The sequence below is a fragment of the Tarenaya hassleriana genome, unplaced genomic scaffold, assembly GCF_000463585.1.
Source record: "Tarenaya hassleriana unplaced genomic scaffold, ASM46358v1 Cleome27, whole genome shotgun sequence".
NCBI lineage: Eukaryota > Viridiplantae > Streptophyta > Magnoliopsida > Brassicales > Cleomaceae > Tarenaya > Tarenaya hassleriana.
The window spans coordinates 300,855-324,185 of record NW_010965946.1 but is presented as its reverse complement, the minus strand read 5'-3'; the positions used below and the strand labels follow the sequence as shown (position 1 = coordinate 324,185).

Below are 23,331 nucleotides of genomic sequence, written 5' to 3'. Positions count from 1 at the left end.
TGTCTTTCGGTATGATATGTTTGAAGTGAAGTTGCCGTTTTTTTAAGCAAAACCTCATAAAGGGAAAACACTTATGGAGCATAAAACACCGAGGGACAGGCAGTTGGGCGTGGCGTAAGCTTCTCAAATTGCGTACACTTGCTGTCTCTTTTCTGAAGTGCAGGGTTGGCAACGGGGACACTTGCAAATTTTGGTTCGATAATTGGCTATCAATTGGACAGTTGTTATCATTCACCGGTGAATTGGGGCCTCGCATGCTGGGAGTTCCTCTATACTCCACGGTTGCCGAAGCCTGCTCTTCCTCGGGTTGGTTGTTGCAACCTGCTCGGACAGATGTAGCAGCTACAATCCATCAGTCCCTGCTGCAACATGCTCACCCTTGCTCCAATTCTGATGCCGACAGATTTTTCTGGTCCGAAACACACTCAGACGGCACCATGCCGAGATTCTCAACCAAGAAGACCTGGTCTTGCATATCACCTCAGTCACCGCAAGTGCCTTGGAGCAAGGAGATCTGGTTCCAACATTCTGTTCCGAAACACTCGTTTATCACTTGGCTGGTGGCTCGAAATAGGCTACCCACTCGTGACAGGGTAATCTCTTGGGGAAGGAATTCACCAAGCAACTGCTTACTCTGTCAAGTTGGCGTAGAGTCAGTCGACCACCTCTTCTTTGTCTGCTCGTACTCCTCCCGAATTTGGCAGCAGGGATTAGCTCAATCGCCCATTCGCCCGTCGTTCCTAACTACATTCTTGGAGACCCTGTCATGGTTGAAGACTTGTACTACCTGCAGGCTTCTGAGAATCATGGTACTACTATTTTTTCAAGCATCTGTGTACTATATATGGCTGGAACGAAATTGCAGGGCACATGACGCGTCTTCTAGGCCGGCAGAGGTTATCCTTAAGGATATTCTCAGACATACTAGACGTAAAATATCATCCTTTCGACCTGATTTCATGGCTAATCCTGACGGTGATTCAATGCTGAGTATTTGGTTCCATTACTTTGACCGATTGTAATCCGCTTTTGATTTTGCGTATCAAATTGCGATGTAACTCGGAATTCTCTTCTGTATTTGGGCAGCGTACATATATACAAATTTACCGTTTAACAAAAAAAAAGAAGTTGCCGTTTTTTATAACGAAGTTGCTGTTTTTTTATAACAGAATTGTGGTGATGGAATTTGAAGTTTTTGTAGACTTTTTTGTCATTTCTTAAGGATTAATCATTCTGTAGACTTAATTTGGGATTTGATCATTTTGGAATACCTCATTTTGGAGGGTTATATTATGATGAAATTTGAAATTTTTGTAGATTTTTTTGTAATTTTTTTAAGGATTACTCATTCTCTAGACATATTTGGATTGATCATTTTAAAGTTTTTGGAAGATTAACAATCTTTCTTTTTTAAATTTATCATAACCGAATCGAATCGATCTAAAACCGAACCAAATAAACCGATAGATTTAATTGTTTGGTTATAATTTAATTGTACAAAACTGAACCGAACCGAAACCGAATCGAACCGAACTGATTAAATCTATATAACTGTTTGGGTATGATTTCTTTGTAACCGAAATAACCGAACCAAAAACCGAAATGACCATCCTTCCTCTATGGATAATGTTGTGTAAGAGATTTGAGAGCCTCAATCCCCCTAGACATTGGGATCAGATTCTCCGGTGCCTCTTCGGGTCTTGGCCCACTAGGTTCCACAATCACCTTTCTGCTGATGTGATTTCTTTGTTTGGTGAAGCGGGCAAATCTCTTGGAAGAAAACTCGTAGCTCTAAGACTTACTAAACCTTCTTTTGCAAGTGAATTGTCTCCCATCTATATTTTGTAGAAATGATTACACGATCTGAACTCTCTCTTGTACATTTTTTTTATTACTAATACAAATATCTTTACCTAAGAAAATAAGACAACGGAAAATTAGTACAAGCTTTTATTATCCTTTGTCCTTACGATAGATGTTGCTACGGGCACTCCGATCTTCTACCAGGACCTCCATAGTAAAAAAAGGCTCCCCGACCACCAGGACGACGGTCCACCGTCCCACCAATCAAAGTATAACAATTTCCGTGAGTGAGTAAAGGAATGAGATTTTCGGCACCGGAGCGGGTTTGATTCGATGTGTCGATTGTCTGTATATTCGAGAAATAAGCAGCTCTTTTAAAGCCTTCGTCGGGCAAATGTCCACTTCCCATCTCCGTAGTTGTGTGTTGTCCCTTACCCTCATTCACAATCTCACCTCCAAAATCAATCCTTCTTGCAAGTTCTCCCATTCCCTTTACTGTTTCCGTGGGCCAGTATCCCACGGGTACCCCATTCAATGCCAGCCACCACTGTTTGTTTACGGGATCCTAATTTACAAGAGATTCGATTATTACATTTGCATGCCATGCAATTTGAACATGACGACTACGTAATAAATGTTATCTTTTGGTAAAAAAAGGACTAACCCTTGAGATTTGGAGTAGGAATTCTTGTTGATCACCGTCATAGATAGATGTAGGACTTATGACACTACCTAAGACGACCTCATTGTTCGTTTGGACAAATCCGGGACAACTATTGTAGCAGCCCGTTTTAACGTATGAATCATCCTGTTTTTGGTAGAATGGGTTTGCTAGTTATACATCTCGTTCGAGGTAAAAGATTTACGATAATGGAACGAAACGTTAGACTTGGTTAGTGAAACTTACAGTCCAGTATACGAAGAAATGCGGCTCTGTGTCTTTATATAGAGCTGGGTAAACCTGATATAAGAACATATAAGAAGAAAACATATGTTGATATTATGAGATGAATATTTTCGTACAACGAGATAGTTTAAAAAAGAAAGAGAAGTACCTGCCAACCAGCTTCCAAGGTGCTGAAACCATTGGCGTGATTGTCACTCACGGCCCACATCTGAGCTAAGCTGAATTCGTTTGTTCCCCACTCGACATAGGGCTTCCATACTGCTATACGTGCCTTTCCTCCAACAACTTCGCCTTGACTTTGTATTAACGCCCACTACCACCCCTCGAAAATGTAAACATTCAAGTTCTAGATCGAGAATAAGGAAGAAGTATAGATATATTTGCAGTGCACTTGTATATACCTCATGCTTATTTGAAATGCCACCATAAGATCTGTTTAGTGGTGGAAGCTGCTTCTTTTTCTTAATGGAAACTTCTCCTAACAAATCTTCTCTTGTCTGTCGTATGATTGGAACGGTGTTCTTCGGGCATTTCCCATCCTTTCGCCAAATATGATTCCACAAACCCAACGATTCATTCATTTTGCGGTAAGCATCTTCGTCTTTGAAACTATTCATTAGAAAGGCGCTTGGTCTCATCTATTTATAATATTGCAATCAAAACAACACAACACAAAGAAACATGAGATTTGAGTGATTAACTTATGAAAAAGGAGTTTTGAATGGTATTACCTTAAGAACAATACAAACACAAACCGCATTGTGAAACATAAGAGAAATGGTTAGTTTATGAAAAATCCCAACACAACTGAAATTTGAATGAGAACTAACTTGGACGGTGTGGTTTTTGAGCAAAGGATGATCCAAACCCGGTTGATCCATGATATGAACACAATCTATTATTCTTCTATCTTGACCCTGTCCGAAAGTGAAAGACAACGATTACACATACACAACACCACAAGTTGGTTACTGATGTTTTGTTTTTAGTTTATGCATTTTATATATCGTGAAATATGTTTGCTATACTTTGTCTACGTACATTTGTGTACATATAGATATACCTGGATGGATTTAACAGGAGTTTTGTTGCGTTGTTTCGACAGTCTTTGAATTTCTTCTTCTGAGATTTTGTGTTTTCCTACAGAATCTACGATTACATTTGCTATTATCACAGAGGCCAACATAAAACTGACTGTCCAATTATTCATGATTATAACAAAATGCTATTCAATCTCTCTTTGAATAATTTGTGACGGGCAGGGGGTTATATATGCAATGTGATCGTGCAATATATGGAATCGAATCTTTATGTTTTTAATATAGGGTTATAAAATGCAGAGAGATCTGATTCTGATAATAAGAATAGGTAAATGTTTAAGTATCGAGATAAATTCAATGTCCATTTTACAAGAGTTTAATGAAAAAGCTAATTTCTCTTTCCTTTAAATTAACCATCTTAACAAAAATATGAAATTCAATCTTTCTTTATTTTCTTTTTTAATTTTGACCAAAAAAATCAAGAAAGAGGAACCATCCATTGTATCAAATGGAACAAAGTTTCTCTTTTGTCTCAACAAATATAAATTAGTTGCTGCTCCGTGTGATTTGTTTTGTAAATTACCTTATGAGAAATTTTTATGATGCAGTTACAATAGGGAATGTCGTAAAAAAAAAGCAAACTATCTAAAGTTTTCAAATAAATAAATAAACTTTTCATTCCGTAAAAAAATGCAAAAAGTTTTGTCATTTTTGTCAAACACCACCACATAACCTAATGTTGTTAGACATTTGAAAAGTTAATTCTAAATATAATTTAAAAAAGCTAAAACTAAAAATTTTAAATATAATATAATATAAAAACGAAAATAAATTTATAAAAATTTAAAAATAATAATAATATTTTAAAACTTAATTATAAATATATTTAAAAATAAAAAGTAAAAAATCTAATATAAAAAAAATTAAAATCATCGTTAGAGGTATTATTAACTTTCAATTAGATCACATCTAACTTTTTTCGATATGGATAATTATAATATCATATTAGAAATCGCTTATGATTTATTAATCGAAATTGGATCTTGGGTTTACATCCGCCTAAAAGGTCAAACACATGGGATTGACGTGTACGTGCGAAAAGGTTGGACAGGAAAAAACGGATATTTCCATGAGTTTACAGCTAGTTCTGAACAAACTAAAGTGAACCATGGGATGGATGCTGTAGATATCTCAATTTCGAGGATTCAAATTGAACCATCATGTGAGATTTCAGTCATGGATAAAATCCAATGACAATTTCACGTACAGATGATCATCCATCAAACCTCATATTAGTCTTAATTCGTCATTATTTCCACAATGACAAGCAACTAAAGAGTTTCATTTATAAAGATCTATGGATGCCATTATTTATCAAATATACAAAACAAATCAATAATGAATAAAGAATGCATTCATCAAATGAATTCATCATAACAATAAAATTTTTTATATGGTACGATCATCATAGAGTATCAAAACCATAAATCTGAATCCTCTCTTATACAATTTTTATTACTAATACAAATACCTTTACCAATCGTATCCATATTTGCCCAATAGATACAATTTGCTCATGGAAAAATTTCATATGGATTTGATGTATTTTATCTTCGACAAATGGACCAGCATTCAATGCGGGTAGAAGCATATGGTTGACCGATTGGTTAAAATCTATTAATGAGGATAGTAATTCATTATTTGCCTCCACATCGGGCAAATTGGGTTAATTATTTATGATTGTATCCGCAATAATATTCTTTTTTAAAATAAAAAAAGAGGTATGCATTGTTATATCCCCTGTTGCAAGATTATTACCAATATAATCACTAAAGGTAAAAGACAATGAAAAATTAATACACGCTTTTATTATCCTTTTTTCTTTACGATAGATGTTACATATTGAATAACATGATATGTGGTTTTGTACGGAGTCCTCGTTATGGGCATTCCGAACTTCTATCAGGACCTCCGTAGTAAAAAAAATGCTTCTAAACCACCATGACACGGTCCACCGTTCCACCAATCAAGGTATAGCAATTTCGGAACGAGATTTTCGATACCATAGTGAGTTTCATTCGATGTGTCAACCGTCTGTATGCTCGAAAAATAAGCAGCTCTTTTAAACCCTTCTTTTGGCAAATGCCCACTTTCCATCTCCGTAGTTGTGTGTTGTCCCTTACCCTCATTCACAATCTCTCCTCCAAAATCAATCCTTCTTGCAAAATCTCCCATTCCCTTTACTGTTTCTGTGGGCCAATATCCCACGGGTACCTCATTCAATGCCAGCCACCACTGTTTTCTTTTCGGGATCCTAATTTACAAGAGATTCGGTTTACATTTGCATGCCATGCAATTTGAAGAATGTGGCAACTACATAATATATGTTATCTTTTGGTTTAAAAAAAAGGACTAAACCTTGAGATTTGGAGTCGGATTTCTTGTTGATTGCCGTCATAGATAGATGTAGTATTTATGACACTACCTAAGACGATCTTATTGTCCGTTTGGACAAATCTGGGACAGTTATTGTAGCAGCCCGTTTTTTTTTTGTTAAAACGTAAATATTATAAATCTGGAAAACAAAAATTACAAAGGAGTATCACAGTTCATGATCATCCCCATTCATAGATTTCCAGTACATAAATAGCAGTCCGTTTTAACGTATGAATCATCCTGTTTTTTGCAGGATGTGCTTCTAGTTATACATCTCATTCGAGGTAAATGATTTATGGTAATGGAATGAAAAGTTTAACTCGGTCTAGTGAAACTTACACTCCAATATATGAAGAAATGTGGCTCGCTGTCTTTATATAGTGCTGGGTTAACCTGATATACGAACATATAAGAAAAAAAAAACACGTTGATATTATGAAGCAAATATATTCGTACAACGAGATAGCTTAGAAAAGAAACAGAAATACCTGCCAACCAACTTCTAAGGTGCTGAAACCGTTGGCGTGGTCGTTGCTCACGACCCATATCTGAGCTGAGCTGAATTCATTTGTGCCTGACTCGACATTGGGCTTCCATACTGCTATACGTGCCTTTCCTCCAACAAGATCGTCGTGACTTTGTAGTAACGCCCACTACCACCCCTCGAAAATGTAAACATTCATGTTCTAGATAGGGAATAAGGAAGAAGTATAGATATATTTCCAGTGCACTTGTATATACCTCGTGCTTATTTGAAATGCCAACATAAGATCTGTTTAGTGGTGGAAGCTGCTTCTTCTTCTTAATGGAAACTTCTCTTAACAAATCTTCTCTTGTTTATCGTATGATTGGAACTGCCTTCTTCGGACATTTTCCATTCTGGTGCCAAATATGATTCCACAAACCCAACGATTCATCCATTTTGCTGTAAACATCTTCTTCTTTGAAACTATTCATTAGAATGGCGCTTGGCCTCATCTATTTATAGTGTTACAATCAAAACACCACAACCCAAAGAAACACGAGATTTGAATGATTAGCTTATGTAAAATGAGTTTTGAATTGTATTTACTTTAAAAAAGGCACAACAAAACCACATTATGAAACATAAGAAAAATTATTAGCTTATAAAAAAATCCCAAAAAAGCTTAAATTTGAATTAAAACTAACTTGGATGTGTGGTTCTTGAGCAAATGATGATCTAAACCCAGTTGATCCCTGATATGAACGCAATCTATTATTCTTCCATCAGGACCCTGTCCGAAAGTGAAAGACAACAATTACACATATATACACAACAACACAAGACATTTTACGTATCGTGAAATATGTTTGCGGCGGCCGCCGTCCGCCAACCCAACTGCATCGCAATGGCTCGGAAAAGAAAACCCAATCCATCATCAACCTCCCAGAAGAAAGGTACTGCTCCCCCTAAAGCTGGATCTGGCCAGAAAAATGAATCTGGTGAGTTCATCTCTAGTAACATACTGGTTCCCCTGAATCTGGCTCCTTCGGAACGCAGCCCTTCTGTCACTCTTCCACCGACCTCCTCTACATCGGAGGACGAACCTCAACCTACTGACCTAACGGAGGCATCGCCTACTGAGGTCGGGCCTCAACACCCTGCTCTAGCAGAGATACAGACGGCCCCGAACGTAGCGACTCCATATTACTCAGAGTTTCCTCCCCTGCCCACAGTGTCGTCCTTGGGCTCAGGCACCTCTGCTCAGAAGACTCATCTGACAGGTTATACTCAGGTACAACCGTCGACCTCTCAGACCCATACCACCTCCCCGGGCAAATCTTTCCCCTGGGCACAACGTCTTCGTGCATCCTCCAGGAATTTGAGTCGAGTGGCAACTCCCAAAATGTCTGCGGAAAGCACGCCAAGAATCCGTGTACCTAGCTCGGTACTGATTGAGGCCTCTAGAAATTGGAACGGCTATTTGGTGGGACACATCTACGGTCTTGCTCCGACAGGCTCAAAGCTCTTCCAAATTCTGAACCCGATATGGGGAAAGCGGTCGAAAATTCATGTTCGCCGAATTAACGATACTTCTTGTCTTTTCCACATCCTAGATTTGGCGACCAGGGAATGGGTACTTGAAGTCGGGCTCTGGAGGGCTGCACACGTAATGTTTATGGTTGCAGAATGGTCGACTACAGCCACCCTCCGAAAAACAACCTTCACATCGGCTCCAATATGGGTGAATCTTACCAACATACCGGCAGAGTTGTACTCGCTGAAGGGAATCAGCTATATTGCTTTGGGTATTGGTGAGCCTTTACATACTGATAAGATGCGACTAGACCCACTAAATGTTGGCCAGACAAAGGTTAAAATCGAGGTTCAGCTTGACGCTCCGCTTCCTGAGATCGTTGAGGATGAACAAGGGTCGGTTGTTACGATAAATGCCGATAACCCATGGATCCCATCGAAATGTATTAGATGTGGGGAATTTGGCCATGGGGTTCACCGTTGTCACTTAAAGGAGATAAAATCTAAGGAAGTTGTTGTAGACCCTGCGGGACTAACCGCAAATGAGGACGTGGCCACCTTGGTTGAACCTCAGCCAGAGGTAGGCTCGCCACAAACAGTTTTACCAACGCAGCAGTTGTCTGCACAGCGGATAGTTGATACTAGCACATATACACCACGACATACTCCGTTGGTTTCAAATCCATCGCAAGTCATTCCATCTCAGCCGACTTCTATTCCAGAAATTGAGATTATCCCTGAAACATCACAATCCCCTCTACCTTGTCAACCCGTCCTTCCATCACTTCCAACTCACGTTTCTCCGCATAGGGAATGCATGCTTGACTCGGAAGAAGAACTTGTTGAAGGCAGTCAGCTAGTTTCAACCTCACCCTCTCCGCATAATCCAGACCTTGCGTCGCCTACTTCCACCAACCACATAAATGGAAATACTATTTGTCCAAAATTCCGTTTTGACTCAGATGAAGAACTAGTGGCAGAAGCACAAAGAATTCTACGAGCTCGTTCCTCCACTGCTGCTAAAGTCCAAGGAGCTCAGCGTGTTCTACATCCTCGTGCTGTCAACATACCTCTAGATCCCACGGATTTCACACTGGTCGGAAAAGCTCGAAAGGGAAAAGATAGACTTTAGTGTCTCTTACCATCCAACATCAAACACTTGCGACCCACATTGCTCACTTTCCGATGCCGTACTATTTAATTTTCAATCTTTTTTAGTTTATTATTCTCGTTTGCTATTATGAATTCTAATATCTGTATTACCTTTTGGTAATCTCTTTGTACGGTCATTTATATATATAATATTTACCATTACCAAAAAACAAAAAAAAGAAATATGTTTGCTATACTTTGTCTACATATGTGTATGTATAGATATACCTCGATGGATTTAACATGAGTTTTGTTGCGTTGTTTCAACAATCTTTGAATTTCTTCTTCGGAGATTTTGCGTTTTCCTACAGAATCTACGATTACATTTGCTATAATCACAAAGGCCAACATAAAACTGGCTGTCCAATTATTCATGATTATAACAAAATGCTAACGATATTCAATCTTTCTTTGAATAATTTGTCAAGGGCCGGGGGTTATATATACAATGTGGGCGGGCAATATATGGACTTGAACCTTTATGTTTTTAATATGGGATTATATAGATGCGGAGATCAGATTCTGATAATAAGAATAGGTAAATGTTTAAATAAATAAGAATAGGTATATAGATGCAGAGATCAGATTTTGCATCAACAAATATAAATTAGTGGCTGCTCCTCGTGATTTGTTTGTAAATTACCTTAATATGTTGCTCGGCTATATATATATACTATGGACTTCTATAGAAAAACGCTTACTAATGAAGCTAATCACACTATTAAATGTATAAATTGACGCAATTTTTTTTTTCTGTGTGACAATATGGACTGAAATCCATTTATATTTACGAAATAGTAATAACACTTGGTATTTATCTTATGTGAATATTTATCATGCAATGTAAACTTAAAAATATGGTAAATTATCTATGGCGGACCTACTTATACATATAAGTGGTGTCACTTGCCCCCATTCACATTTTAAAAAAAGAAATATTACTTATAGTTTTAATTAAATTGTAACAATGCCCCACTAAAATTTAAGTGATGAATCCTCCATTTTTTTTAAACCTAAATCTTCTTTTCAATTTTTTCTTCAACCAATTTCACATTTCCCTTCATTTTTTTAAATTTTTTTCCAGCTCCAAATTAATTCTATTTAATCTTTTATCAAATAAAAAAATTAGAAATTCAATAATAATCAAATCCAAAAAACCGAAACAACCAAAAATATGTAAGTATTTTGAATTTTATTTTAAATAATTTTTTTACATTTTATTCATTTGTTTTTATATTTTTATCATATTAATAAATTTGTTTTTATATAAATCTCATAATTGATTTAATAGAGAAATCAATTAATAAATTTTTTAAAAGAAATTTTACAGTGTCAAAATTTAATGATTTATTTAACGAGATATGTTTAAAATTGTTCACTTATATGGTAGCTTTGAGTACTGTTAAAACAGTTTTGTGCAATCGTATTGATGATAACTTTTTGAGTGATTGTCTAATTTGTTTAATCGAAAAAATATTTTTAACCGTTATAAATAAATTTTTTATGGATAGATTTTAAAAAATAAAAAATCATAGAATTTATTTGTAAAACGATGAATATTTTTCTGATGATATATTTTTCTATTTTATGTAATATTTATAATTGTTGACTCCATTGAAAAATTTTCTGGATCCGCCATGACTAAAAAGGATAGCTATTCACTTGAGGAGAAATGCATAAATCCAGCTATCATTGCAGCAGATAACTCTTTCAATTTTGAATAAATATTGGATAGACTTCAATGATACCCGGAAACTCGAGACCCGACCCAAATCCCTCAAAATGCTGTATTAGTTTGATTTTTATGCAGGTACTGATTCGACTTATTATATATTTATTTATTACAAAACACAGGATATATATATATATATATATATATATATATATATATACTCATCTCCAATCTATGAGACTTGCTCGTTTAGCTTGATTCGAGACTATAATGCTTGGCCACTATCCGGGGTTTCCGATATTTTAGCCACCAATCTCGGGTTATCAGTTATGGAAGTTTTTTTTTAATTTAATTTAATTTTACGTGAAGTATTAAAGGAGCCGAAATATGAGGAGAGAAGGCACAATAATGGGAAAAACAAAACATAATCACACATAAAACGCCCGTATGGCATGCAAAGTTCAGCATTTATTCGACGACAAGTCCAAACGTGGTTTGGTTATTACAAGACATCACACCATACAAATATTCCGCTCTCTGGATATAATTCAAAGAGTACATGCACGTTTTACATGTGCGACCATATAGATGCATACATTTCTTTCTCATGGGCAGCTAGGGTTTCTACCAGGACCACCGAAGTAGAAATAAGTCCCCCACGTTGCGTTTGTGGTGCCGACGCGGATATCGTAGCAATTCGGCCTCGGGGCGAAGGTCAGAATCGTTGGCGGATTTACGAGAGCGCGAGAAGCATCGACTATCTGAACGTTCCTGAATAAGGCTGCCCTTTGGAACCCTTCTTCTGGAAATCGCCCGCTTCCCATATTCGTAGCTGTGCTTTGCCCATACCTTCTTTGGTTCAGAACTTCGCCTCCCCATTGTACTTGCGTCGCTCTACCTGCTAGAGTGCTGAACAATGACGACGGCCAGTAGCCGACGATTATTCCGTCGAATTGGAGCCACCAATTTCCTGTTGGTACGTCCTAGAATTAAGAAAACGTTTTCTGGTCATCGATGTATGCATCAAATTTTGATGTTTATGTAGCAAAAGAATCCGACATTTACCTTCCATACTAGCAGATTGAAACTGTATTGGGTACTTCCGTGCTCGGATATCCGATCGATGGTTCCACCAAGAGCGATATCATCGCTCGTCTGAATAAAGCCTGAGCACCGAAGATCGAAACAGCCTGTGGTTTGGTAATTGTCACGCTGTTTTCAAGTTTCCAAATTTGCGTAAGAAAAAAAAATATAGTGAATATAAATAAATCGATATGTCAATAAGAAATAAGATATAAAAACACAACTGTTAGAAAAAATCTTACTGTCCATGAAATAAAAAATCTCGTGTTATAGTCACCATACAAGTTTGGATGGACCTGTGTATATATATATAGATATTAGCATGTGGTAAAGGAAGAAACAATGTATGATTATTAATCAGGACTATAAAGATATATAACTTAAATGTGAGAAAACTTGTACATAATTCATCGTGGTGAATTAGAATAAGACCTGCCATCCAGCTTCGATGATGTTGATATTAGAACCACTTCGGGCGATAACCCAAGTCTGGGCCGAACTAAACTCATCAGGTTGTTGGACAAAGGGATTCCAGACATTGATAACGGATCTCGAACCGTAAAAATCGCCAGCCTCCTCCGTCTTGATAATGGCGAGCTAAAGCAGCTCCAAACACAAAATGCCAAATCAGGATTAAGAAATGAAGACACAGTCAATCAAATGTGGGCGTCGCGCGCGCACACACACACACACATATATATATATATATATATATATATATATATATGAATATACCTCACTGAGGGCAGCACCTAGATCACTTGATACCACTTGCTGGATGATTTTGCTATTCTTTTTTCCGAAACTTTCCAGGGAAGTTGATCTTAAGAGATCTTCTTCTTTCGTTCTTCTGATCGGAACAGTGTTTTTTGGGCACTCTCCATTCCTCCGCCAGAGCTGACGCATAGCCTTTGGTTTTTTCCCGGTGTTTAACGTAAGATCGCCTTCTGGTTCCGAGCTTGGCCTCATCTGCTCAAATTAATTCCAAACAAAAAAAAAAATAGCACGCACTATGGATGCATATTGGGAAAAGCCAGCCGAAAAGGGAAGAACAAGTTTAAATTCTTAAAAAACCTGGATGACGTGGTTTCTCAGCAAAGGATGATCAAAAGCTGGTTGGTTGGCGATAGGAACGCAATCTATTATATCTCCATCAGGACTCTGCCCGTACACATATGAAAGAAAAAAAGAATGTTAACCTCGAGGGTTTCAAGTCTTGAGCGAGAGTTTCATGCAGTGGAATACATACTTGGTCATAGAAACCAAAAAAATAGAAACAATCGTAAAAAGCAATAGAACAACGTTAACGTATGGCTGTACGGACCTGGATAGATTTAACGGCGGGCTTGTTAAGTTGCTCCAACCGTCCACTTACTTCAGCCTTCTGGACATTGGAGACTTCAGCTGCTCCGACAGAAGCTGTGATGATGGCGACAGCCATTACCATAACCTGTAAACCGGTCACCTTAAGATGAGGAGCCATTACTAAATCCAAGAACTCAACCCGATCTTCCTTTGATATGTCCTCACTTAACTCTCTTGCAAAAACCATTGGAAAGGGTGTGCTGTATTTATAGGCATGGAGTGCTTGATTTTACACAATGTGAAAAAACAGTTAGTATATTCATTTTTTAAAATTATAAAAAAATATACCGCAGTTGGTGTATGTATTTGCAAATTTATCTTTAGCCATATATTTATTTGAATATATATTAATTGAGTGTTTTTGTAAAGCGACTGCTTGGATATATATGTAATTTAATTGAATTTAGGTGGAGCATTAAATGGCTGAAATAAAAGTATTGAGAGCCCACCGTATGGCTACATTCCACATATTTTGGCATATGTTAAGCATTCAACCTTGAACAAGTCAAGACCATTCCATCCTCGTTCTTTCATAAATCATCAAACCCGATATATGTAATAATATCATCACTTAGACTAAAAATATTCTTATGAGATATAAATTTTATGTGCATATATTCCTTCTTGTACCTATTAAAACGCAAGATATCACGTAACGAATTTTAGCATATTCGTATAACATAACCTATATTAAATCTCTATAGTTATATATACAGAACAAAAACGTAAATTATCGAAGCTATTTCTCATGCACGTTTTAAAGAAGCAAACTACTTTTCGAGAGTGAGGTCACAATAAATACGTGTGGCTCTTACTGAATGATACTATATAAACTTTATCGGTGTATGATTAAATACGTTTGTTTTATATTTTTGTTGCAATGTGGACTGAAAGAACACGTAGGTTTTGCTCGTTGTCCATGTTTCTGGGACCATATGTGTGTCCATGAATAATCCATATGGCCAGCCTTTCTATCGAATAACTGTATATTATGTTTAATAACAGAAGGCATATATATGTGATATGCAGCATAATTAATTCTTCGATATGTTAAATCTTAAAAATGTCACTAAAGAAACATTAATGATCATAAACTGACAAAAAATGAATAAATTATTACTAAGGGATATAAACTATATACAATAAGACAAAAAATGTGAATTTTCGTAACTTAGTAATTCTATTTCTTGATCTAAGAATCTCAAACAACGTTCGGCGTTATAACCTATAAGATTTAACCAAACAGATGTTTAGATTTTGGCCGACGATTTGGTCCGCTGGATTATCATATGTATAACCAACTCGATAAAAAAAATGGCCAAACAAAGGCGTATGGGGCAATTCAAAACTTATTCAAAAATAATTTAATCGATGGCATGTCAAAGACACGGTCTAGTTGCCAGATGAACAATTTTATATCTTAAATATGGAGTTTCCAATTGGTACAGTTAATGATCTATTTTTTTCCTCTCATTGTGTAGTTCAAGCTTGTACGTAACAGTGCAAAATGGTCCACCCATTCGCCGCCCCTTCACAATGAAAACGTGCAAAACGCACCAGCGAGCAGTAGTTTTGATTATATACGTAAACTAACATAATTGGTTGTAAATAAACTCGTTCAATAAAAGTTTTAGATTATATATGTACATAAATGTAATTATAACTTCTATGACAATTGGTAAGTTATTGAGCAGTAGTTTTTTATAATAGGTTTTTTTTTTTTTTATAATTATAACATATTCAAAAAATCACAATGTATTATAGTTTAGATATGGATATGCACTACTTGTACACTACATGTGCACTACTTGTACACTACTTATATACCTTGATTGATTTAACAAGTTTGTTGATTAACTTCTCAAGTATATTTCAATCTCATCCTAAACTAGTGTGGATACAATTGTTGGTTCATTTTACTAATAAGTTGATTGGAATGTGAAAATAGTAAGGAATATTAGGAAAATGTAATCCAAGTTCAAGATAAACAATAGTATATTTTCCATATGAATCCGATAAACGTTTCTAATAAAATCAATCAATTCCATGCATATATATATATATAAATATAAAAGGATAGATTTTACCGCACGTTTATTTAGTTGATACAATTTCCTAAGCATTTTGGCCTTTCGCACACCAGCTCCGACAAAAACTTGGAGTATAGCCACAATCATTACCATAATATATAAGCCAAATTAGAATAAGACCTGCCAACCAGCTTTTATAGTGTTGATCACAACCACTTCTGGAGGCAACCGATGTCTGGATCAAACCAGACTCATCGGGTCGTTGGACTAAGGGTTTCCAAACATTGATGATGATTTCTTACCGTAAACCTTGTTGTTCAATGCTTACATTGTTCTGTGCTAAAGCAGAACTAAAAACAAAAACGATCAAATGAAGGTTAAGTAACGACTGCTGCCTCGTGGACAGAAACACCTAGACCACTTGATATAACTTGTTGGATGCTTCTCTTTTTCTCGAAACTCTCGAGAGAAGTCAACCTAAAGAGATATCCTTCTTTTGTTCTTCTCACCATAATTGTGTTTTTCGCTCACTCTCCATACATATGTCACAGCTGACATATACCCTTCGCCTTATCATCAGTGTTGTCTACAAGGTTGTCTGCAGGTTCGAAAGTTGATCTCATCTAATAGTTAAAAAAACCATTTCTAAGCATATTCAACCGCCATCTGTGGTATTAGTATATAAAATCATTGGGATATTTATTTATTATTATCATTATTTGATGTAATATTTAGGATCCATGAAAGTTTTCCACGACATCTAAACACTCATAGAAATAAATCAACCAATATGTAATATATATATATATAGTTTAGTACAAAAATATTTTATATATTTAGTTTATGATTTGCAAATACTCAATGATCAAAAGTGGGTTGGTTATATATATAAACACAATATATTATAGTTTATATATGGTTGTGCACTACTTGTGCACTACGTGTACATACTACTTATGTACTTTGATTGATTTAACAGCGGGTTTGTTGTTTAGTTACAAGTATCTTTCAATCTCATCAGAATCTAGTGTGGAAGAAGTTGAGATCATCAACATCATGATGTAAGAAATCAATAGCTTTGAGATTGTTGTTATTTTTCGGGTGACTTAATGTTTTGGATTTTTAGGCATACAATTGTTTGTTCATTTTACTAATAAGCAGAGGCGGACGTACGTGTAAAGGAGTGAGGTCCCGTGCCCCCACTCAAAAAACTTAAAAAAAGTTAATGCATTTATAATTTTTACAAGGTTTCAAGAGAGTTAAAGAGTGACCCCGTAAATTTTTTATGTGGGCCCCCTGCCATCTTTTTAATTTCTATTTTTGTATTATATTTTTATAAAAAAAATAGGTTATGTATTTTTTAGTCACCGCGGATTTTAGATCTTTTACTTTTATTTTTTCTTTTTTAATTTAAGATTCTTTCCTAATACAAAATTATTTTGAAAAGTATTTTTCTCATACAAAATTACTTTAAAAAATCACAATTATAAATATAATATTTAGTTATAGTTTCCATTGTTTCTGTCTATTTTTAATCTTCCATTTTTTTTCTCAATTCTCTTCAAGATTCTCTAAATCTGGTATTTAATCATATAAAAAATAAAAAACAACTAAATTAAAGGTATATAAGTGATATAGTTTTTATTTGAAATAATTTTATTTTTTATTTATTCATCAATTTCTATATTTTGACTATATTTATAAATTTGGCTAATATTAGAAATCTTTCTCGTCTCATGGTGAAAACAAAAAATATCTTTCATATGTATCAGAAATTTTAAAATTGATATAAATTTTGTTCGTTGTTACCGCGACTGTTGAAAGATGTTTTCTAATAATGAATTTTGTAGTGATAGTTTTGTGCAACCGGATTGGTGATCAATTTTTAAGTGATTGTTTGGTTTGTTTTATCTAAAAAAAATATATTTTTACAAATAAAATTTTTATGGATATATTTCAAAATAATAAGAATCATATAATTCAATTTTAAAATATATATATTTTTATGATAATATATTTTTATTGATTTTTATATTATATATATAATAATATGCTCCCAGTGTAAATTTTTTCTAGATCTGCCACTGCTAATAAGTGGATTGAAATGTGGAAATAGAAAGGAATATTAGAAAAATGTAATCCAACTTCAAGATAAACAATAGTACATTTTCCATATGAAGATTCCAATAAACATTTTTAGAAAAATCAATCAATTCCATGCACATATATATTTTTGGGTATGATGATTTATTATAGCTCCTGTATTTTCCACACATTACATCCGTTGTTAAGAATACCGCATAAAATGTAGTGGGCTTCTTATAGGGTGTATCATCCATTTCATTGCATAAGGCCCACATTTTAAGGGCCCAATAATTTATAAGTAAAATAGTAATTTTAATTCTTTACAAAAAAAAAAGGATTAATTAATTTTAAAGGATCATAAAAATTTTATAATTTAATATTTATTATCTTTGGCGGTTTGTTATCTACATTTTCTATATGAATAAGAAAGCCATCCTGGGAAAAAAAGTAAGAACAATCTTTTGAAGATAAAACAAATTATTTTACCTTTCAGTCATTGACATCTAAATATTAGTCATAATTTCATGATGGAAAAATATCTTATTTTTTAAAATGTTTAATATTTGTTTCTAAATTTTATGTTTCTGATAAATAAAAAAATTAATGCAGAGAAACCTATTATTATTTAGTGTTTCTAACAAAATAATTTTCAATTGGATTACAAAGTTATTTAAAATACTATTATTCATATTAATTTTTTTACAATATTCAAATACAATATAATGTTTCTAACAATATAAGTGCAACAAGATTCATGGTTCACAAAGTGTCCCATGCAACGAGACATCTAAATACGTACAGTTTGTTTGCTTTTTTTTCCCCCGAAAAAAAAACACAAGAAAAATGAAGAAAAGTTTATGTACTAACGGAAAGAGAAAATACAATTTTTTGAAACGGGGAGAAAGAATACGATATCGGTTCATTGCCTTTTTTTTTTTTTGATAAAAAATGTGATTGAATTACTCCCAAAAGAACCGTGTACAAAAATAGTTCGATTACATCAGTCATTATACCAAAAGTATAATAGGAATCCCATGCGCAAACGGGCAAAAGGTTTTATCTGGAGCTAGCTAATTTGATACCAATGTTGAAGGATTTCATTCATGCCTGTAACCTCCGGACGGTGCAAGGAGAAAAGAATATTTCTCATGGATCTGTCGATCTTGAGCTGTAGTTGATGTACCGAATGCCAAATGTTTTGGTGAACTCGTCCATTACGCTCCCTCCATATCTCGTAAGCTACTAGTTGGATAAGCACCTTCCTCAGAAGTCGTAGGTACTTGAATTGTGAATTCCCAACCTGTTGAATCCAATGGTGGGCTTGTTGTATGGCTGTAGGAGGATTCGTAGGTACTTGAATTGTGAATTCCCAACCTGTTGAATCCAATGGTGGGCTTGTTGTATGGCTGTAGGAGGATTCCTTCCAAGCTTCCCTGCAATATTCATTGCCTTTATCATGTAATAACTAAGTTTGACGGTTACTTTACTTTCGTGTGTATCTAAGTATGCATTGCTGTAAGAACACATGTGGAAGGTCTTCAACGAAACCCGCTGGTTCTGGTAGAAGGTCTGGGCGAAGTAGAAGTTCAGAGGCAAAAGGGTAACCTTGTATGGTCATTTAATGAGCCAAAGGGTTAGGGTTTTGCTCAGTTTTTTCCTGGTTCTCCATCTTTGTACGCTCTTGTGTGGCGAGGCGATTCTCGTTTCTCTGTTTTCGGTGCCGCCGTTCGGCAGTTTTGGGCGACGGTCTTTGTCTGTAACCCTATATCGAACACTTTCTCTTCCCGAGATGTAGGTACCGAGGATCTCCTCGATACTAAATCCGTACCTCTCTGTCTCTTTTCGTTCATCTTTTTGTTCTGATCAAACGAGAGCAAATCGGAGTGAGATTGGTGAGGAATCGAAGGCCCGGAACAGGGCCGTCTCATAGAGTGTTCCATTCGTTCATTGGCACAGGTCCCCAAAATTGAAAGGGCCCCATATTTTAATTTGTTTTTATTATAAAAAAATTAATTTGAATTAAATTATATATAACACATAAAACCATTACCAAAACTCTTCACAAATATAAATTATTTATAGTTATAATAAAATATTTTATTTAAGATACTTCTAAATTATTTATTTTCGCTATTTTATTTTAAAATTTTATTGATAATAAAAATAATAAATAATTTAAAATTACATTTTTTTTATCTAAATTTAAATGAAATATAAATATAATAACCTTTAATAATAAAGAAGAGATGTACAATAACAAAAAATTTGAAATATTATTTATAATTTAATATAATTATAACTTATTCACTTTTTTTTTAAAAAAATCATGTTATTATCAAATCATTTTTTATTTTTAGATTATAATCATTTATATTAATATATTAATATTTTTCACAATATGAAAATTGTTTAGGCCCCAAATATTTTTCAGATTTACATACGTCGTTAGAATGTTTCCGATTTTTCAATTCTTACATATTCAAAACAGAGAAAGAGATTTCCTTGAGAGGAATTTGTGAGACTGCGAAAGATTTGTGAGAGTTAACAAAAGGGCGATCGAAAACCGGTTGATTAGTGATAGAAACACAATCAATAATATTATCTCCATATATATACACACAGCAATCGTCGCGATTAGTCTGAAAGTCTTATCTTCACGAAACTAATTAAGAAAAGCGGCGCAGAACACAGTTAACAAAGGCTGGAGATGGGAGCGAGCGGGAAGTGTTAGTTTGATCAGTTAAAAAAAATAACAGAAAGGAACTTATGTTGCGGTGTTCCACATGGGTTATGCGATTGGTATTCGTACTTTTCGGACATAAGTATGTACATTTATATACGTACGCATGTGTGCAATGGTGTGCGTGTGTATATATATGAATATGGTTTTTGGATTTATATTCTCAAAATTAAATGCACAATCATATAGAAAAATATTTCAAGTCTATCATCATTGTATTCGTGACAATGGATAGAGAGTTGATAAGCTCATGGGCACTCTTCGTGCCTGCCCGGGCCTCCGTAGTAAAAACCGGTTCCCTCGGGGAACGTCGAAGCGTACAACGTGTAACAATTTCCGTTAGTGACTTTTGGTGTGAAGCTTCCGAGATCGTCGTGGATGTCATTCGACAAGTCGACGGCCTGTATGTTCAAGAAATAAGCCGCCTTACCGTACCCTTCGAGCGGAAAGTGACCGCTCCCCATCTCCGTGGACGTGTGCTGTAGCTTATTCTCATTCACAATCTCGCCTCCCAAATCAAACACTTGTGCACCTTGGTCCATTTCCGGTACTACATCTCCGCGCCAGTATCCTATGTGGTGCCCAGCCATTAATAGCCACCAGTCTCTGGTTTCGAGGTCCTAATTCACAAGAGATTCGACGATTCCGATAATCCATTCTTTATATACATATACATATAAGAGAAAAGGAACTTACCATGGAGATTTCCAAATCGAAATAAATATCCAAACCATCATAGACGGATATAAGTGGTAAGGCGCCGCCGACGATCATTCGGTAGTCGGTTTGAACAAAGCCGTAACATCTCAAATTGTAGCAGCCCGTGCTTCTGTATGCATCAGCCTGTTTTTCTTGGTCGAATTGTAAACCGCCTTTGGTATAAAAGATAGATGACAAAGGAAGTCCGTACGTTTAGATAAACTTACTGTCCAGTATGTGAACAAATGCGTTCGATCGTCTCCATATATTCCGGGGTAAACCTGATACAAGAATTCATGTTAATATGAAGCAAAGATGACAATACAAAGAGATAGCCAAAAACAAAAACAAAAACAACCTGCCAACCAGCTTCCAAGGAGTTGGTGATCCGCTGGTCACTAGCGAGCCACATCTGAGCCAAGCTGAATTCATTTGCGCCCGCCTCGACCTTTGGGTTCCATACTCCTATACGCGCCTTTGCTGCCATGAATTCTCCTGTAGTCCCCATCACTGCGTACTAAAGCCCCTCGAAAAATGCAAACATGCAAGTTACTGAGTGTAGGATATGTTGGTACTGTTCCGTGACTCAGAAACTAAAGATATATGATGAAGCGGTTATGGAAGAAGTTGCAAAGGCAGCGGTCACGGAAGAAGTTTGTGCGTAGTTTTTGTTGGTTAGCGTTCTATATAAGAACAAGTGTCGGATGTTGTGGAATTTGTTTCAGTGTTCATTTACTGTCGTATTGTAATGTACGTATATGCATTGTAATGTAAATTTGTGTAATGTATGTGAGTTATGAATGATTCTAATAAGCAAGATATATATATACATACATATATAAATATATGTATACCTCGTGCTCATTTGGGTCATCTTGCGCAACATAAGATCCGTTTAGTGGTGGAAACTTCTTCTTCGGCAGGGAAGCTTCCCTTATCAAATCTTCTCTTGTCGTTCTTATGATTGGAATGGTGTTCTTCGGGCATCTCCCGTTCTCGTTCCAAAGTTGATTCCACATGGCATCCATTTTCCGATCCGAATCCACATGTTTGGAATGAGTTTTAGGTAAGGCGTTTGGCCTCATCTATTTATGGTAGTATTATGGTTAAAAACAAAACAACATAAGGAAACATTAGGGCCAACCTCATTATGGAAACTAAGAGAAATGATTGCCTTACGAAAAAGAAAACTAACTCGGACAGTGTGGTTCTTTAGTAAAGGATGATCCAATCCCGGCTGATCCATGATATGAATACAATCTATTATTCTTCCATCTTGACCCTGTCCAAAAATGAAAGACATCAGTTTATACACAACACAAGTTGGTTACTGATGTTATATATATATATATATGCATATACATATGTATGTATGTATGTATGTATACCTTGGTGGATTTGACAGGAGTTTTGTTGCGTTGCTTCAATAGTCTTTGAATTTCGGCTTCGGAGAGTTGGCGTTTTCCGGCAGAACCTACGATTACATTTGTTATTATCATAAATGTCAGCATAAAACTGGCTCTCAGAATATTCATCATTATATCAAAATGCAAACGATGCTCAAACTTTCTTTGAATAATATTGTCATTGGGGGTTGGCTATATATATATAATAGGATTTGTATATGAAAACGCTTAATATTGAAACAAATCGGAATATTAAATATATAAATAATTAACAATTGTTTTTCTATAAGAAACATAACATATATGGAAAACAATAATAGTTATTATTAAATCCATAAGTTTTATTTACAAATACGTAAGTACATGCCATATTTCTTATATGAATATTCATCATACAATATACACACACAATAACATTTTGTATGGAAAAATCTTTATAGTGAAACTAATCTCATTACTAAATGTATAGTTATTCAAAAATATTTTTTTTCTATAACAAGAATAAAATATAGGGAAAACAATAATAGGGATTCGTATCCATATTTTTTTATTCATTTTATTTACAAAATAGTATGTAAACATTTATCACGCAGTGTAAAATTTTAAATGGTAAATTATATATTACTAAAAAGGATAAATTAAATATTTAGGATAAATGTATTCAACTATCATTTTGTAAGATTTCAATTCTGACAAATATTGGATAGACTATTTGATCTATCTTATGAATAATTCATCTGAATATATGGAATGTAAAAAAAATAGTAAAGTAAGGAAATATATATCTGATAAAAATGGATAATTGTAAATTTATGGGAGAAAGCATAAAATAGAAGTATAATTTCAAAAAAAAAAACAATAGCTATCTCAATTTTGATTTTTACAAAGATACTGACCCAAAATTATCATATAGT

At 35.0% G+C, this 23,331-nt stretch overlaps 3 protein-coding genes across 3 annotated transcripts; all 3 read right to left on the bottom strand.

Annotated features, from left to right (window-relative positions):
- Positions 1 to 1,981: 1,981 nt before the first annotated feature.
- LOC104817589 lies at positions 1,982 to 7,164 on the bottom strand. Its single transcript, XM_010546839.1, has 9 exons — positions 7,045 to 7,164; positions 6,675 to 6,839; positions 6,526 to 6,579; positions 3,541 to 3,627; positions 3,112 to 3,348; positions 2,859 to 3,023; positions 2,711 to 2,764; positions 2,468 to 2,611; positions 1,982 to 2,368 (listed from the first exon to the last, which is right to left on the bottom strand). Exons 1-9 carry the CDS (start codon positions 7,162 to 7,164, stop codon positions 1,982 to 1,984), a joined length of 1,413 nt encoding a protein of 470 aa, XP_010545141.1.
- A 4,273-nt stretch (positions 7,165 to 11,437) lies between these two features.
- Positions 11,438 to 13,659, bottom strand: LOC104817134. Its single transcript, XM_010546209.2, has 7 exons — positions 13,417 to 13,659; positions 13,167 to 13,253; positions 12,828 to 13,061; positions 12,525 to 12,689; positions 12,335 to 12,388; positions 12,075 to 12,221; positions 11,438 to 11,992 (listed from the first exon to the last, which is right to left on the bottom strand). The coding sequence occupies exons 1-7, from the start codon at positions 13,642 to 13,644 to the stop codon at positions 11,615 to 11,617; spliced, it is 1,293 nt and encodes a 430-aa protein (XP_010544511.2). The 5' UTR covers positions 13,645 to 13,659; the 3' UTR covers positions 11,438 to 11,614.
- Positions 13,660 to 20,560: 6,901 nt separating this feature from the next.
- Positions 20,561 to 22,787, bottom strand: LOC104817588. The gene is made up of 8 exons (XM_010546838.1): positions 22,781 to 22,787; positions 22,400 to 22,485; positions 22,207 to 22,293; positions 21,866 to 22,096; positions 21,370 to 21,528; positions 21,239 to 21,292; positions 21,009 to 21,155; positions 20,561 to 20,932 (listed from the first exon to the last, which is right to left on the bottom strand). Exons 1-8 carry the CDS (start codon positions 22,785 to 22,787, stop codon positions 20,561 to 20,563), a joined length of 1,143 nt encoding a protein of 380 aa, XP_010545140.1.
- Positions 22,788 to 23,331: the final 544 nt, after the last annotated feature.